Here is a 16,514-nt window from a genome sequence, read left to right as displayed (position 1 = left end):
AAAGCTACATTGACCATGGTCAATTTCGTAACATAGCACAGATGTCTCCAAAGGCTGGAGTGAGGGCAATCCGGCAGACCAATGGCCATACGTGTCTTCCTTCCAACAAACCCCAGAGAGGCATTCTGTCAAGCGTTTTAGTCACTGAGATCATCCTGCCAACTGTAAAGTACCTCAATGGGTGTGGGCCTTTTCCCGTTGGTGTCGCTTTCATTGGCATTCCTAATCCTGGAAGTGATAATGGCCTCCGATCCGTCTTGTGAAGTTGTGGAGGACATAGACACGCGATCTTGCAGCGGTGACGTAGGCGTGTTGTGGGGAGCTCCTGGGTAAGTAGCGGTTGTCGGTGTTACTGGTGGACCATCAATAGCCTTAGAGGCCATACACCTCATAAAGAGAGCCATGTTGGCCTCCGCTGGTCCATCTTCTGCAAAATCGAGCAAGGGCGTCTTCCTAATGATCAGTTCTTCGGATTCGTAGTGTGCGGTCAAGATTCGAGCTTTCATCCTTCCAAACGTGCTGATGACCATGACAGGGACCGTCTTGCATCGTTTGGGGAGGTTATCACCCTCTAGGCGTGTAATAGTCACTGCAATAATAGCGAGAGCCTCCAAGCGAGTCAGCCTCTCACCAGGCTCCTCGCATATCTCGAGCGCAATGATGGTGTGAGAATGTATGAATTTGCCAGTGGGCTTCCCATCGTTGTAGACGTAAGCGTACGCCGGGACCGGTGGATCGACGCATGATCGGAGGAATTGCTCGTTGATTATGAATGGGACGACCTCTCTAATATCAGCAGTAGAATTAGCTCTGGATATCAGGATAAAGTAATCCATAGTTAAGCTCAGAAAGTATACCACACTTACCTAATCTGCCAGCCGGTGGCAGATTGCAACGACAGGTATTTCCCCGACGCAATCTGCGTCGTATCACGTAGAATAACCTGAAACATCACCCGGATAATATTCACGAGGCCTTGTGTCTGGCTGCCGATATCATGGGCCATAGGGTTTTCCTTGATCGATCTGCGATATTTGCGTTGATCTTCGAGCGTCTTTAGGGTGTCTTTATCCTCGAGATGGGGCAAGGGAATGACATTCTCCCCAAGGGGTGCGAAGAATCGAGATTTCGCAGCTATCTGATCTCCGCCAAGATCAGAGCATTTGATATGAAGGCCCGAATAATTTGCTCGTTCGATAACCGTGGAAGGATGCTGAATGCATTCGTTCCACAGGCGCCTTGCACCTTCAACAGCAGCATCGCGTGGAGAGCTCTCGAATTCCCGTGTACATAGGAAGAAGCTAGAGATAGTGGAAATCATGGCAGCCACGTGGTTGGTGACTTCACAAAGTGATGGAGGTGGGCCCGTGGGGTAAGAGTAGCGGGTTGATGATCCGGAGGGTTGGTGGGAGATAAAGTTGCGAGTTAAGCTTTTGTGTGGCTGCTGGACCTAGAACGGCTTGGGGAGGTAATACCTCAGGGATCCGGCCTCCACTATCGTTCTTAGAGGATTCAAAGTCTTCATACTAGACGAATGAACCGTGTGTAGAATATGATGTTGGTTCTATGGATTTAAACGAGAATTCGGTGGTGACTAGGCGCCCAGACTGCGTGGCTAATGCAATAGTACAGCGAAGCGCCAAAGATCCTAAGAAACAGACCGCAGCCCAGCGAGGCGCGGTGCCTGGTTTCTGGATACCCACGTCGCCCGAGGATTGGCATCAACTCGTGTTAGCCGCAAAGCTCACCAAACAAACCATCAACACTCTTCCTGCCGTACTGTTTGGCTCCGGATCCGTAGCATCTCAAAGCCAATACCTGATGACGCGAGCCTTCTCTCCGGTTATGGAATTTGGTGCCCGTTATGCTCTCACAACACGAATGAAGGAGTTCGGGTTCAACAAGGGCCTCAAGCCTCATTGATAAAGCGGCAGAGACTCTGAAGGGGTCAAATGAATGGCGCAGTTATCTCGCCGCTATTGCAAAAAGCACCTGGGCCGAAGAGCTTCGTGAAGGAGATTTCCTGCCTCTGACGACTCAATCAAGAAAAAAGTCTCCGAGACTTTACGGAACTTCCCCGAATGGAAGGCATATTTGGATCGCTTTGGAAACCCTGACGATACAGGGGTGGCCCATCGGGAGCTCGGTCGCTTTCTTATCGTCAAGGAAGCACAGCAGAAAGTGCTGCTAAAGCCCCCCCCGCTGGACCACAAGCCTCGAGTCTGATTCCGTCGAAATGGAACAGTCGCTCGCTACCACCCGCCAACGGCGCGAAAAGGGATTTCGAAGACCTAGTCTAGAAAGAGCGGAGATTATGCTCGGCAGATACCTATGTGATTGAAACATTCATCCCGTTCTCCATCTATTCCTCGATTCAAGCTCTCAGGCTCAGGGCTGAGAGCAGGTTTATATCAAACTTTCTGTCCCCCTTACAATACCCTACTAGGTAGTACTGGAGTAGTGTCTCCAGCATAAATTACCGTTGGTTCCTTGGCATCATTATTATTCCCACATTATCTTGGCATGTTCGCATCTGAACTAGGACCATGGACAGAGTACAGAACACGGAGTAGAGAGTAGAGTCAATGTTACTATCTCTCTATGTGAGTATGCTGTAACAAACAGGAAATTGATCCGACTTCCACTGTCACTTTTATGCAGGGGATACATTGAACTTGTGTCCTTTTCTTGATGGTAACAAGACAAACCCGCCGGATCCAACGCCATTCACTGTGATACTGGTGGCATTCGTGGCTCCAATCGGTGAGCTACCCAGAGTCACATATGCTTGGTTACCTAAGTTGGACGTAATAGTAGCCTCTCTCAGCTTCCCATCGCTTGACCAAGTCATATCGACCTCAAAGGCACCACGAGCTACCAGACCTGAGACGGACCCTCCTCCGTTTGCAGCCCAGGTAGAGGGGAGTGTGGGAAGAAGTCGAATCAGGTGGATTTTGTTCGCGTCCCCAGTTTGGGCTGCAATGAGTGTGCCATTATTGCCCGCGAGCACCGTCTCATGGCTCTGGAGGAAAGCTTCGACCATGCCAGCAGGGCCCCCGAGAGTCCCATCGACTTGGAAGGGTGATGGAGGACCGGTTGCCAGGAACGAGGTTCCGGTAGTGTAGTTTGCCAATTGCTGAGCCAGGTTCGACTGTACTAGATCGGGCAGGAAAGCTCGCGCGGAGAGAGCGATCGACCAAGCTCGAGACCAGGCAGTGGAACCGCTGCCATGACTGTTCAAGTGATATAAGTTAGTCACTTCCGGGAAAAGAGATTGGGTAGATATTAATTTGAACATACTCCAGGCGACGATTAATGCTCGAAACCGCCCAATTGAAAGTGGTCTGATTGAAAGCTGTAATCTGTGAACCTGGGTACATGCCCCAGAGCATGGACCAGTGTCGATGACCAGGATCAGTCTATGGATAAGGAGAATTAGAATCCAGATATAAAGTTCATCTGTTCCTAGGGAAGAGGCAAACCTCGTTGTAGTCATGGATCCATTCTGCAATACCACCGTACTGATTCATGCGCAACGGGGGCAATTTACTCCTTAGAGCCGTTGCCGCGTCCGTAAGCTTCTTGTCATTTATGCCGAGCTCTCTCTGAGCATCAACCAGTTCCCCTAGTATTTCCCACAGCAGCGAGTTATCAATCGTTGGTCCGTACGTAATTGCAGCCTGTGCTGTCGAATTGGGAATAAAGTAGACATTCTCCGGCGAGATACTGGGGTTGGTAAGCATATACTCTCCATAAGGAGTTACGAAATCGAGAGCAAAGAGAACAGTCTTCCGGAGGAGGTCGTAGTTTGACTTGAGGGTGGCTTTATCCCCGGTGAATCGATAATGTTCCATGAGATGAGTGATCAGCCAGCTGGCTCCCATCGGCCAACAGGTCGAAGAGAAGTAATTATCTTGCGGTGCAGAGTCTCCCCACAAGTCGGTATTGTGGTGAGCGACGATCCCCGAAGCGTGGTACATCTTCTGTGCGACAACACTGCCTTGTTGGCCGATTTCATTTAGGAGATCATTAAGCGGAGTGGTCAGATCAGCTAGGTCTTTTCCGTATCCATTAGCATGAAGAAGGCAGGAAAAGCTTTAGGGAACGAATATATACTTACTGGTTGTCAAGCTCGGCCAATAATTCATTTCTATGCCAAGTTAGATGAGGAGGAAACGGTAGGAGAAGATTTCTGACCTAAATTGATGTTGATGGTATATTTCGAGCCCCACTCGGGGGTCCATATCTTGATTCCATATCCCCTGCAGATTGGGAGGAAGAGTCCCTGCCCTCGAGGTTGCGATCAATACGTATCGTCCAAACTGGAAATATAACGCCGCCAATTCGGGATCAAATGCAGTGGCGGTGGTATTCAACGCAGCCACTCGTTTCGGGGTGGTCATCGCTTTCTGAGCGGCCGTTGAGTTCCCAAGGTTTAACGAGACTCTTGACATATATTTCTGGTAATCGGTAACATGAGTCTCGCGGACCAAGCTGTAGCTCTTTCCGGCAGCCTTAGTGAGGACTGAGAGCACCGCATTGCGGGGTTTAGACTGGCGGAATGTTGTCCAGGCAGTGAAATAGATGGTTGCCTCGTCTGCTCCGGAACAAAAGACATAATCTCCAAGTGTGTAGACTGAGCCGCCAGAGCTTACCACGCGAGCGCCAGCAGCCCAGTCAATTCCACCCACACCGTCTGAGCTGCCACCAACAAGGATGGTGTTATTGTCGAGGGGTTCACTGTATGCTTCCCATCTGTTGAGGGAAGATCCACGATCAAAATGAATTGTAAAACCGACAGAACCGGGTTGGCTGGCTTTAATTCGTATAGCGATAACATCTTCTGGGTTGCTTGCGATATACTCTCGAGTGTACTCAACGCCATCACTCACGTAATACATGCCGGCGGCTCCTTCTTCAAGATCAAGCCACCGCTGGTAGCCAGTGACGGTTTTGGTGTGATTCATGGCCAAGGTCAGATAACCCATACTCCCATAATGTTGCGTTGACACAGGGGTGCCTTGATAACCATAACCTGATATGGTAGAAGCATCCTGCAAGAATCCTCCGGTGAGCAGCGTTTGCATCTGCTTCACGGTCTGGTATGCATCGGGATTGACCCGATGTAGCAAGCCTCCCGACCAGTATGAGTCCTCGTTCACTTGGATGGCCTCTGAGGACGCACTCCCACCTACCATAGCGCCGACACGTCCATTGCCGATAGGATAATTGTCCGAATAGCTGGATGCAGGGGAAGTGTCCCAAATTCTATTTGGGTTGGATGCAGAGTCTGGCGGCGCTGCCCCAACATGGGGAAGCAGTAGCGAGCACCATACTGTGACCGTCCGAAACAATCGAATCGACATGATTTTGCGAAATGATACACAACTGAGGAAAAGACAAGTCGAAGGTATAACCGGTGGGCCGTGGCTTGATCCTCTTAAATCATACCATAGAGATCTCCGCATTGCAAATTTCCCAAAGTCGATCATAGTCGATTATGGAACTAAGTCCATTATTACCACCGGAGGATTTGGGGTAAATTTGGAATTATGCGGGTTCAACTGGTTGTCAGTCTTCCGATTATTGGAGGAAAACAAGCATTAGGGTATGACTTTAATCGTCAGGATTGCCATCACGAGGAACACCGGGAATACGCTCATTGCGTCTTAGTTCCCAGCAGGAATTAGGGCTCCATTTCGAAGGATCAACGCCACTGAACGAATATAATAGAACTAGCAGCATAATAGGCAGGCATAACCAACCTTATAGATTTAGGCAAAATTCCGGTTCAACATCGCCCCGAGCCCCCGACTGACACTGTGGCCTACTTCCCCGCATCTTCTCCGCATCTGAACACAACTTCTCGACGGCAAATTTCCTACGATCGTCGTGTCCACAACGGCCTACCACCTCACCCAACGATCGAGGGGGAGTGTTGTAGGCTACGGGCACGGCATGTGACCGGCACGGAAGAACCACTCTTCCGTGCACTGGCCAAAACCCCCTCTCTAGCCCCTGACGGCTTTCAATTGATCTATCCATCCAATGCACAAGATATATCCTGAATCCTACATCTGTAGCATCAACATGACCCCGTTCGAAGCCTGGCATGGTTTCAAGCCTGACCTGTCCCACATTCGAATTTTCGAAGGAGCCGAATTTTCGAATGTGGGACAGGTCAGGTTTGAAACCATCTCTATGGCACAATCACTCCACTTGAAAGCGTCAACAGTGCACCTGCTGCGGCGGCATTCACCCGCTATCGGCTTTCGTCGACTATTCACGGCGCCCCAAGCCCTTCACTAATTGTGCTACAGGCAGAGCGCAGATCCGTCAAGTCCCCCCGCCAGCCCATACCGGTATGCAGTCCTGCTTCATTGTGTGATCAGCTTCCTATATCCCCCGGTCTGATACCGTGGAAGAGCTCTGTGATGCCATCTACGCCGCTACGGCGTTGTCGGCAGCCGCCCGAGACCTGGATACTTTTGCCGAGCGGTCGATTATCACCATCCGTAACAACGCGGCGACGGTGTTCAACGACCGGTTGATTGGCCGTATGCCCGGCCGTTCGAGGACGTATTGGTCTGCGGACCGTGTCCAGGGTGGCTCCGGCGGGGATCAACCCACCCTGACAGAGCACCCTCCGGAGTATCTACATTCCAATGATATCTCCAGCCTGTCGCCGTCGGAGCTGGCGTTGAAGGTTGGCGCCCTGATTATGCTGATCCGGAACCTACGTCAAGAGGACGGCCTCTGAAACGGCACCCGTCTCATCATCACGGGTCTGTATGATTGGAATATCACCGCCCGTATCATCACTGGCGAGTGGCGACTACAAAGCAGCGGAGCACACGATTCGCGTGTGCCATTGGAGACGACCGAGGGACAGCTATCCTTCACTCTCCGTCGCGTACAGTTTCCGATCCGTCTCTGTTTCGCTATGACGATTAATAAGAGCCAGGGACAGTCGTCAAAAAGGTGGGTGTGGAGTGGCCAATCTATCAGTCCTACACGTAGAGGCCTCGGACGCAACAGAAAATGTCCTATTTCCAGAGGTCGTACAGCGCTTCCATACAACGGAGTCAGCTATACAAGTTAATTACCTTAGATATATGCTTGACTATAACCATTAGCCAATAATACTGATTAGCTTACTGACTACGGACTTCACCTTCAACCTAGCCGCCCGAGCGAAGCGAGGGTAAACGGCTTGTATGTACTATGTAGTTGTGATTGAGTGTCATACCTGGCCCCTGGGTAATATCGAATTGAAGGTAAAGCCACTTGACTGGCCTCTCCTCGGCATATGTAACATCCTGTTACGCACGTCTCTTAAGACGCAATTTTTTGATTTATTTGCTCAACCTCTCAGAGGGGCTAATACAGCTTCGGCACCTGAACAATTTGAGACCTGAAACACATTCAACATGATCTCCAAACCTGCTCGATGGCCGAGTCCGGCCATATCACGTGCAACAATCACGTGCTACTACGTCATATACCAGGGAAGCCGTGGCTTGCAAGAAAAAGTACGCAGCCCTTATGACTTCTCCAATGGATCTCACTGGATGTTACAGTCCGTCAGCTTTGCTCAACGATACCAGTCTACGATGGTCGCTGCAAGGGTTGCCCGTCTGAAATGGACGGTGCCCCCAGCGGTCCTAGCTGCATACACTGCGGGGAATTGGTCGCATCCCAGACAATCACAAACTCGATTCTCTTCTTCTCAAAAACGGAACGATACAGATTCTGAGAAGGCCAATGCAGGAACAGGTGGTCAAGGAGATGACTCCAGTGATAATGGGTCCATTTGGAACAACATCGTCCACAAGTTTGACGGGGTCGCGAATACTGTCAGTCCCGGCGAATGGGTAGACGTGGGCAGCATCACCAACATCATCCCGGACTGGGCAAGCTTCTTACCAATTCCTGCTCAGAAACTGCAGCGCGAGCTTTCTCTTGCTCCTGGCTCCTTGGCCGACGAGATCTGGAAGGAGGCGCAGGACCCCAATGTCCATCCTGAGATTCTCCGTGAGGCCAGCGTGCGAGTGAGTGGAGAGTTATGCGAGGAAGAGAAGGCGTTCCGGCGACACCGTCAACGGAAGGTGATCAAAGCATTGTCGTCCTATCTCGACATACCCGAGGAGGATATTCACCCCGATGATGTGCCAGTTATTGCAATGTGTGGCTCAGGAGGTGGCCTTCGCGCGCTGGTCGCAGGTACCGGATCATATCTGGCGGCGCAAGAAGCGGGACTGTGGGACTGTATCACCTACACAGCTGGTGTCAGTGGAAGCTGCTGGCTGCAGACGCTGTACCATTCGTCACTCTCCCAGCGAAACTTCAACAAGCTCGTCGACCATTTGAAGAACAGACTTGGTGTTCACATTGCCTTTCCACCGGAGGCTCTCAATCTGCTCACCACTGCCCCGACAAATAAATACCTTCTCTGCGGGTTTGTGGAGAAACTCAAAGGTGACCCAGGGGCCGACTTTGGCCTGGTAGATATCTACGGCTTGTTACTCGCAGCAAGACTTCTGGTCCCGCGAGGAGAACTGGGAGTGTCAGACCTGGATTTCAAACTGTCGAGTCAGAAGGAAAATTTGATGAATGGAGCTCACCCGCTCCCTATCTACACAGCGGTACGACATGAGATCCCTGTTGAGGTCCTGGACGAGAAAAATGAGAATGGCCAGAAGCGTACTCCCGAGCAGTTGATGAGGGAGTCACGAAATGAAGCATGGTTCCAGTGGTTTGAGTTCACTCCCTACGAGTTCTTTTGTGAAGAACTCAATGCCGGTATTCCAACCTGGGCCCTGGGACGTCACTTCAACAAAGGCCGCTCCGAGGTCTCTGCTGAAAAACTTCCGCTCCCGGAGCTGAGGATCCCCGGGCTGATGGGTGTCTGGGGCAGCGCATTTTGCGCAACTCTGTCGCACTATTACAAAGAGGTCCGGCCTTTGGTCAAAGGCTTGGCTGGGTTTGGAGGAATTGATTCTCTCATCCAAGGCAAGAACCAGGATTTGATTCGAGTGCATCCTATCGACCCTGCGGGTATACCCAACTACGTGATGGGAATGAAAGACCAGCTTCCCGAGTCTTGTCCAGAATCGATCTTCCTAAATGACCACCTCCGTCTCATGGATGCGGGAATGAGCAACAACCTTCCAATCTACCCGCTCATCCGACCTGGCCGTGATGTCGATGTAATCGTCGCATTTGACGCATCTGCAGATATCAAGCAAGAGAACTGGCTTTCCGTTGTCGACGGTTATGCCAAGCAACGTGGTATCAAGGGTTGGCCCGTCGGCGCCGGATGGCCAAAAGCCTCCTCGAACCCCCAGGATACCGAGGAAGCGTTGCGCGAGCCAAAGAATATCACCGATGGCGAGATAGCCGAGAAACTCGCCAAGGCCAAAGATGGCATCTCGCCCACCGGCCAAAAGCCCAACACAGGTACAGACCTAGGTTACTGCAACGTCTGGGTTGGCACCACAGAAGAACGAACCTCGAACGACGAGCCCCCGCCCTCCAAACGACTCTTCAACGCTTCCGAAGAAGACGAATCCGACTTCCACCTGATGCGTCCAGACGCCGGCGTTGCCGTCGTCTATTTCCCGCTAATCCCCAACCCTTCCGCGCCAGATCTCCCGTCCAAATCTCAATCCCGGCCGCGTGCTGCTGCACAGTCCATGAAACAGAATAGCTCGCAAACCAAAGATCCGGAATTACCTCTCGCTCCACACCCCCAATTCGATCAACCCAGAAGTTGATGATTTCCTGTCTACATGGAACTTTGTCTACACGCCTGAGCAGATTGATTCCGTTGTTGGTCTTGCCAAGGCCAATTTCGCTGAGGGTGCAGCGCAGACTCGTCGTGTTGTCCGCGCTGTCTATGAGCGCAAGAAGTCAGATCGATTGAAGAAGGAGGCTGAAGAGCATCGGCAGAAAATGGAAGGCTTTGTGCCTCTGTGATTCTGCCTTGCCTTGAAGCTAGCATTACAGCTGCCATAGCGCGCTTTGATTTATCCCCACATACCCTGATCTGCTTTTCTGCAATCTTCATTCCCTTGCGTGTTCCTGGTCTGGGTTAGACAAAATCTGGTCTCTCTAGATTCCCACCATATTCCTAGCGATTTTGTGATATCATTCCATTTGTACAGAGTAACATAGCCGTCATGCAGCATACAATATCTAATGAAGTCATATGTTCACCAATGCGCTATCTATTACTTATGATACCCACCTAGGTAGGTATTTCCCAGACTCCGACTCTAATCTTCCTTCCTCTGCTCATCCCCATCCCCATAATTCGCCTTCACCCCTTCAAGCCCTCCCGTATTCGCCTTCTTAGTCTTAACCCTCCGCCCCTCCTTATCCGTAACAATCTTCTCATTATCACTCCCCGCAAGACTGACATCCGTACTCTCAGCCGTCTTCTTCCGCAATCCAATCTCCTTCTCCAGCGTATGACCCAGCTCCTTGGTCATATCCGGAATACTGGCATCCGTGCTATCGCGCGTCACAGCCTCAATCACAGGCTGGTTCTCCTGGTCCTTATCCGGCATTCCACGCCAGTCAGCCGGATCGCTTTCTTGGATAGGATCACCCGGTTTCGGCTGACTGATGGGTCTGCCTTCTGCCGGTGCGCTGTCTGTGCTTTTCTTCCCTTTCGCTTCGCCAGTCGCACTGCCTTCCACAGTCTCAGGCGCTGGATACCGCCATACAACCTTCAGCCTGTCCAAGGCTCGGACGCCTTTCCTCATACTCCCCTTGATCCCGTCCATGGCCTCCCATTCTGTTTCGAACACACCAGAGTCATGCTCGGCGCCGCCTTCGAAGTAAGGGTTGAACCAGATGTGGGCGACGGATGTTACCATTGCGAAGCCCGTGTAGGAGGCCTTGCTGCGGCGTTCGAGGTCGATGTTCACATCGGAGCTGGGGACGATAATCGGCTTGTGGGGTTTGAAGATCATTGCGGAGACACTATGGCTCTGTGAAGTCGTTGTTGCAGAGATATCAGACCCGGACGCCATCGGCGACCAGGTCTTTGTCGAAGGTAGTGTGTTCCCAGTAAGAGTCTTCTTAATCCTCGAACTAGACTTGGATTTGGAGGTATCCGTATCACTCCCCTTGGTACTCCCCTGCTCCTCGGACGACGAACCCCCCTCTGCAACGACAGTCCGCTCATCGCGATGGAAAAGATGGAAGCACTTGATCTTCTTCCCCTCATCCACATACCCCTCCACCGCAACCTTCACCCCATCCCTCAACCCCCACACATGGATCTCCAGAATCTCCACCGGCCGCTCAACATACTCCTTCCCCATCTGATTCGCCCACCGATCGATATACCCAATATACCGCATCTGGCTGGGGATGCTCACGCCATTCCCGAAGCCCACCCGCATCCGCCGCTCCGTAAACCGCTGCAGTGCATCTTCTTTCTTCCACCCCTCCTGGCTGATCAGGTATGCGCAGGCGATCGTCCCGCTGCGTCCCTTGCCTGCCTTGCAGTGTACGACGGCGACGCGCTCGCCCTTTTCCGTCTCTGTAGAGGATGTCGACCCGTCGAGTCGGTGCAGCCAGTTCCGCATGCTGCCCATGATGTTTGGAATCAGCGCAAATGGCGGTGGGTGGTGGTCGGGCCAGGGGTAGTGGTGAATTCGGTTGTAGACCTCTGAGTCCGGGTATCCGGTGCCTTCGGCGCGGAATTCCCAGATACACCAGTTTTTGCCATGTTTTGTGTCGAGGAAGCTGACGAGTTCGTCGAGTGGGTTGCGGTAGGCGCGTTGCGGGTATGTTGCTGATGGGCCGGAGGTCGCGATTACTGGGGTTGGTCTGGGGTTAGTTGGGTATTTCTGCTGGTCAGTCGGTGTTGAGTTACCTTACAGTTGTTTGTCACATAGCAGAGATCTAGGCCTGCTTCTTGGTGTTGCTGTCTTGGACCCGCGACTATCTGGCGGAGAATTGAGGCCTGGGGAATGATTAGCATTTGTGGCGACTGATAGGATGGAGATGGCCTACCATTGGAAGTATTATGGTCGCATGTGTGTACAGATTCCTTTCACATGAATGTCTGAACATAAATAGGATGACAATACTCAGTGAATTGTATTGCAAGCCATTCTACGCGGCAGGAGAAATAGTTGGGGGCGGATGATGTCATCGCAGTCAAGCTCCAAGCCTCAAGCCTTAACAGTCCTACCCAAGTACTGTGTAGTAGTAACTATACACACTGTGTGTAGCAGGAGATATCAATTTGTACAGTTCCAGCCCTAGATACATATCAGAAGCGCAATATGTCCATCGGGATTCCCAGATCCAATTGCGCCAGCGCCAGACAAGAAGTTTGCGCGCGCAACAACCAAGAAAGCAGACCAATTACACAATACATTAAAACAGCGCGATTCCTCCAAAAATCAAAAGTAGACAAACTAAGAGTCAAGTACAAGAGCTCGAGCAAGCTCAATCAAAGTATTCAAGCAACACCGTACTCCTGAGTAGGTCTCATGACAAACCGGATCGGCTTGTCGTCAGGCACGGTCACATTCTTCGAGCCGTGCTGGTACCAAGTCGCAAGGGAGTCGTCCGAGAGCCAGGTCTGCCACGAGTGAGTGACATCAACGTTCCAGTCGGGGTTGCCCGCTGGAGACACAATGGTGGTGATGTTCTTGTCATCGCAGGAGACCTTTTGGCTTTCGACGCCGCTGCAGTGGGTGCGGAACTTGGGGGTTGCTTCGTTTTCGCGGCCGGCGATATCATAGTCAAAGACGCAGCCACCCTTGGAGCAGCCGATTGTGAAGTTGGAGACGGCCCAGATGAGGTCGTCGGTGATTGTGTTGACGTGCAGTGTGGAGGGGAGAGCGGTGGTTAGGCCCGCTAGGACAATGGGGAGGATGTTGGTGAGTTGCATTTTGGGATATGTGAGTTTTGAAGGATGAATGATGATGGGTGAATACACAATGTGTGAGGTTGTGTAGAATAGGGGAGAGGTTGGGGAAGTTGAGTTATATAGTTGAAAACGGCAACTCCCCTACCCTTGGCTCTTGGCACGCGGGATGGCGGCCGATCATTTTCAGGGGATTCGGCATAATGTCAATGCGCTTTCTTGGTTTTTGCTTTGAGGTCTCGAGATACTCGAGTCGTCCTTTAACCTTCTTATGTGTCTTACACAGTACTCTCCGACGGTTACCCCAGAATCGTCATCGAGTGTCTTTAAAGTGGTGTGGGACTATTAGTGCTATTAATAGTACAAGGCCAGGGGGATCCACCAAATGGGGTCCATGTCAATGATACAAAGATCCAGGAGTCTGTTGAACAGGTGACGATGTGAGAATGTAAGATGGGAAATAACGTTGCCACAATGCTAGAGGCAAATATTGAGGTGATACAGAGTTAAGGGAAAGAGGCTATAGTACAGAATATGTTCATGTCGACCGAGGTCGAGCTGGTGCAACGTGCCCAGCAAGGGGTTTTGTGCTTCATGGGAAGTAGCTTGCAGCTGAGCCGCAGATGATAAGCAACGTGCCGGAGAAAAATGGTGATCGAGATTGAGACATGCCTCTCTTCAAAGGACATTATCAGTTTCACTTGGACTTGGCTGGGTTATTTTCGGTGCCACCTGCTTCCCAGTCGCCCCAACCCTCTTCTTTCATGTTGCGCTCGATGGCAAGGCGGCGCCGTTTCTTCTTTCGACGCTCTTTGTTGTAGTTGCGTCGCTGCTCGTCTGACATATTCAGTCGACGAACCGCCGGGGGTATAGGGTGGCGGCCTGCTCTCTCATTCGCTTCTTTCTCCTTCTGTTCCTGCTGAAGCTGATCATCTAGCTTCTGCACGTCGTCTCGAATCACGGGGTGATACTGCAGTCGCATCGCAAACTCGTCTACAGACCCCGCACAAATATTGCGAATTTCCGCCTGCGTTTCAGGGCTGAGTGAAGCGTCTCGCTTGAGCAGATCTTGGAAATACATAAAGCCAGAGCGGAAATTGCCCGCGTCCAGACACATCAGGATGATGGACTCAAACGTGACGCCGTTGGGTACCACTCCAAGTGACGCCATCTCTTTCACAAGGAACATTCCCGATTCGCGGTTGCGGGCCGTGCGGCACATCCGAATGAGCGCATTGTACACTCGAACGTCTGCCCCTTCGGGGCATAATGTATAGAGCTCTTTGTAAAATCCAACGCCATCGTCCACGACGGATGGATCATCATGGGCATCATGTTCACACAGGTCCGCGATGACGCGGACAGAGTCGATGGGAATGGACCGTTTCGCATTCTTCAATTGCTTGAGGATCTGCCAGGCCTCCCGGCGATCAACTTTATTTTCAATCATATACGTTAGAAGACTCTCAGTCGAGGTATTCGCTAGAGTGATCTCAGCCTCATGCATAGTGCAGAGCGTTTCGAACGCAGCAGGCAAATCACCGGCTGCCACGTGCGTCTCGACGAGTCGTTCATACTGAGTGCGATCAAGCTGGTGCCCGCCCTCACTGAGGTAACGGAACACAGAGCTGGCGAGCTCTGTATCGCCTGCATTTGCAGCTATTTTCAGCACGTCATCGCAGACTTCGACCGGCGGATGCATGTAGCCCAATTCAACCATGCGCCGCCACACATAGTGAGTCATAGGGTAGTGAGCATGCTTCCCTGCCTCGGCCAGCACGTGCATCCAAAGCTGCCGGGTCATGTCGTGGCCCTGGTCGACTCGCGCCCGCATCACCTTGTACACCTCGTCCAATTCCTGATGATCACAGAGTGTGTAGACAATTATACTGTGTAGCCAGTTTTCCACAAATATGTCCTTGCGCTCCATCAATGCAACATGCTCGAGCGCAAGCTCAAGCTGATTCTCGCGGAGAAGACCCGCTGCCACAAAATGCCACCCGGCCGGGCTCAGTGTGAGCCATCGGCCTCGTAGCTTGTTCAGAATTTCTTGTCGTAGGAGGTAATCCGGATGTACAGCAAGAACCTGGGTGAGATTCTACCATTAGCTTCCATTCGAACTCATAGCACCTTCCCAATCCAAGATAACCTACCTGCAATGCGCCGTGGAGTGTACCCGAATCCGCAGTGATGCCGTTATTCTCCATCTCCTCCAGTAGCCCGCGCACAATCTCCGGCGATCCCCTCTCGTTATCCGTATTCGCAAGGATCAGTGCTTTGTAGTGTCGGGCATTCGGCTGGACATGTCGGTCCCGAATGAGTAACCGTAGAATTTGGGTTATGTGTCGTATATTCGGCTTGTTGTACATGACGTATTGCAATCGGGCCTCCAGTCTGTCGTTTGGCATCCCTAGAAGGTCATCTTGCACCCTGTGTGTTCGTGTGTATAGTGGGAATTTGCGTCGCATTGGCGGCCCCGCGTTGGGTGCATCTGAAGACAAAACAGAATCGCGGCAAACATTCTCGCCTGACTCTCGTGGTCCGTTTTGGTCATTATTGTGTGTGGTATCGTATGGGGCTCTGTCATTGTCGCCTATCGAAGTATTGTAGCATCGGCGCGTGACCGAGCTGGCACTTGGGATCGGCGGGAGCGTATGGAGTTTCGGGGCTCTTCCTCTGGGTTTGGGAAATGTCGTTGACCGACTGAGGCTTAGGGCGGAGAATGATGGATACAGAGAGTACCATAGTCCATCAAGAACCAACCCCCGCCGTGCCATATCCGCTTGGTGTCTGATCGACCAGAAGCTTGGTCTCCGCGGATTTGATCTGGCGTTCGATATCACGTGACAGGTCCGATTCCTTGCTATGTGCCGGAATTGCGGCCAAGTTTACATGGGGAGATATGTGAATCTAGTTTGTATTTTTCGGAAATAAAACATGTAGAGGTAGTTGTAAATCGACCAAGTGACCCAGATCCCGTGAAAATACAGAGCCAGATACGCCACGGCCATGCTCGATCATACCATTCCACCGTACCTTGCGAGCGACCTTACCACCGTCTCCTCCGGGGGTATCTCGTTGCCTTCTTCTTAAAATCATCATGCAGAAACGGGTTCATATCTAGTTGGGGCCGGCGCCACCTCGTCCCCGACCGCGTCCACCCCGGCCACCACCACCACGACCGCGGCCCCGGCCACGATCGCCATCTCGCCCGCCGCGACGGCCTTGTGGTTGGTTCTGTTGCTGCTCCTTGACAATCTCGACAATTTCTTCGGGGACTCGTAGGTATTTGATCTGGTGTGTTTGTTAGTATGCGGCTGAATAGCGGGGCGAGTCCATTGTCGTTGGAGTGCGTACGTTGTTGCCCCGGATGTAGACTTCGGGTAATCTGAAGAAGCGGTCACCCTCTGGGCTTGTCTGCACTACTTCGCGCAGGATCAGGTTCATGAAGTTATCGCAGGTGACCAAGTGGCCGTTCAGAGTTTCGCCATTCTTGAGCTCCACCAGCATAGGGTGGCCCTGTGCGGCCGTGAGGAGACCGAGAGGAAGCTGTACATATATTGCTTTAGGGTCTGACCGTGTAAGGACATTCAGGTAGAGCTGGAGCTTACCATTTTGG

At 51.8% G+C, this 16,514-nt stretch overlaps 9 protein-coding genes across 9 annotated transcripts; 3 read left to right on the top strand and 6 right to left on the bottom strand.

The window, feature by feature from the left end:
• Positions 1 to 137: 137 nt before the first annotated feature.
• Positions 138 to 1,321, bottom strand: N7515_007743 (uncharacterized protein; the record flags this gene model as incomplete). The annotated part of the gene is made up of 2 exons (XM_056668487.1): positions 138 to 786; positions 867 to 1,321. The coding sequence occupies 2 exons, from the start codon at positions 1,319 to 1,321 to the stop codon at positions 138 to 140; spliced, it is 1,104 nt and encodes a 367-aa protein (XP_056518317.1).
• Positions 1,322 to 1,566: 245 nt separating this feature from the next.
• On the top strand, positions 1,567 to 1,923 carry N7515_007742 (transcription factor domain family protein; the record flags this gene model as incomplete). The annotated part of the gene is made up of 1 exon (XM_056668486.1): positions 1,567 to 1,923. The coding sequence occupies one exon, from the start codon at positions 1,567 to 1,569 to the stop codon at positions 1,921 to 1,923; it is 357 nt and encodes a 118-aa protein (XP_056518316.1).
• A 730-nt stretch (positions 1,924 to 2,653) lies between these two features.
• On the bottom strand, positions 2,654 to 5,366 carry N7515_007741 (glycoside hydrolase family 95 protein; the record flags this gene model as incomplete). The annotated part of the gene is made up of 5 exons (XM_056668485.1): positions 2,654 to 3,233; positions 3,301 to 3,419; positions 3,483 to 3,996; positions 4,121 to 4,150; positions 4,198 to 5,366. 5 exons carry the CDS (start codon positions 5,364 to 5,366, stop codon positions 2,654 to 2,656), a joined length of 2,412 nt encoding a protein of 803 aa, XP_056518315.1.
• Positions 5,367 to 6,559: 1,193 nt separating this feature from the next.
• Positions 6,560 to 6,760, top strand: N7515_007740 (uncharacterized protein; the record flags this gene model as incomplete). Its single annotated transcript, XM_056668484.1, has 1 exon — positions 6,560 to 6,760. One exon carries the CDS (start codon positions 6,560 to 6,562, stop codon positions 6,758 to 6,760), a length of 201 nt encoding a protein of 66 aa, XP_056518314.1.
• Positions 6,761 to 7,430: 670 nt separating this feature from the next.
• Positions 7,431 to 9,978, top strand: N7515_007739 (putative phospholipase A2 (PlaA); the record flags this gene model as incomplete). The annotated part of the gene is made up of 2 exons (XM_056668483.1): positions 7,431 to 9,655; positions 9,705 to 9,978. 2 exons carry the CDS (start codon positions 7,431 to 7,433, stop codon positions 9,976 to 9,978), a joined length of 2,499 nt encoding a protein of 832 aa, XP_056518313.1.
• A 299-nt stretch (positions 9,979 to 10,277) lies between these two features.
• N7515_007738 (putative phosphatidylinositol-3,4,5-trisphosphate 3-phosphatase) lies at positions 10,278 to 11,998 on the bottom strand (the record flags this gene model as incomplete). Its single annotated transcript, XM_056668482.1, has 2 exons — positions 10,278 to 11,833; positions 11,896 to 11,998. The coding sequence occupies 2 exons, from the start codon at positions 11,996 to 11,998 to the stop codon at positions 10,278 to 10,280; spliced, it is 1,659 nt and encodes a 552-aa protein (XP_056518312.1).
• A 486-nt stretch (positions 11,999 to 12,484) lies between these two features.
• N7515_007737 (uncharacterized protein) lies at positions 12,485 to 12,919 on the bottom strand (the record flags this gene model as incomplete). The annotated part of the gene is made up of 1 exon (XM_056668481.1): positions 12,485 to 12,919. The coding sequence occupies one exon, from the start codon at positions 12,917 to 12,919 to the stop codon at positions 12,485 to 12,487; it is 435 nt and encodes a 144-aa protein (XP_056518311.1).
• Positions 12,920 to 13,592: 673 nt separating this feature from the next.
• Positions 13,593 to 15,363, bottom strand: N7515_007736 (pentatricopeptide repeat protein; the record flags this gene model as incomplete). The annotated part of the gene is made up of 2 exons (XM_056668480.1): positions 13,593 to 14,981; positions 15,049 to 15,363. 2 exons carry the CDS (start codon positions 15,361 to 15,363, stop codon positions 13,593 to 13,595), a joined length of 1,704 nt encoding a protein of 567 aa, XP_056518310.1.
• Positions 15,364 to 16,015: 652 nt separating this feature from the next.
• Positions 16,016 to 16,509, bottom strand: N7515_007735 (U6 snRNA-associated Sm-like protein LSm4; the record flags this gene model as incomplete). The annotated part of the gene is made up of 3 exons (XM_056668479.1): positions 16,016 to 16,189; positions 16,253 to 16,444; positions 16,507 to 16,509. 3 exons carry the CDS (start codon positions 16,507 to 16,509, stop codon positions 16,016 to 16,018), a joined length of 369 nt encoding a protein of 122 aa, XP_056518309.1.
• Between the last annotated feature and the right edge of the window lie 5 nt (positions 16,510 to 16,514).

Source organism: Penicillium bovifimosum (genome assembly GCF_028826915.1).
Source record: "Penicillium bovifimosum strain IBT 22155 chromosome Unknown utg000006l_segment0_segment0, whole genome shotgun sequence".
NCBI lineage: Eukaryota > Fungi > Ascomycota > Eurotiomycetes > Eurotiales > Aspergillaceae > Penicillium > Penicillium bovifimosum.
This window is presented reverse-complemented; position numbering and strand designations above follow the sequence as displayed.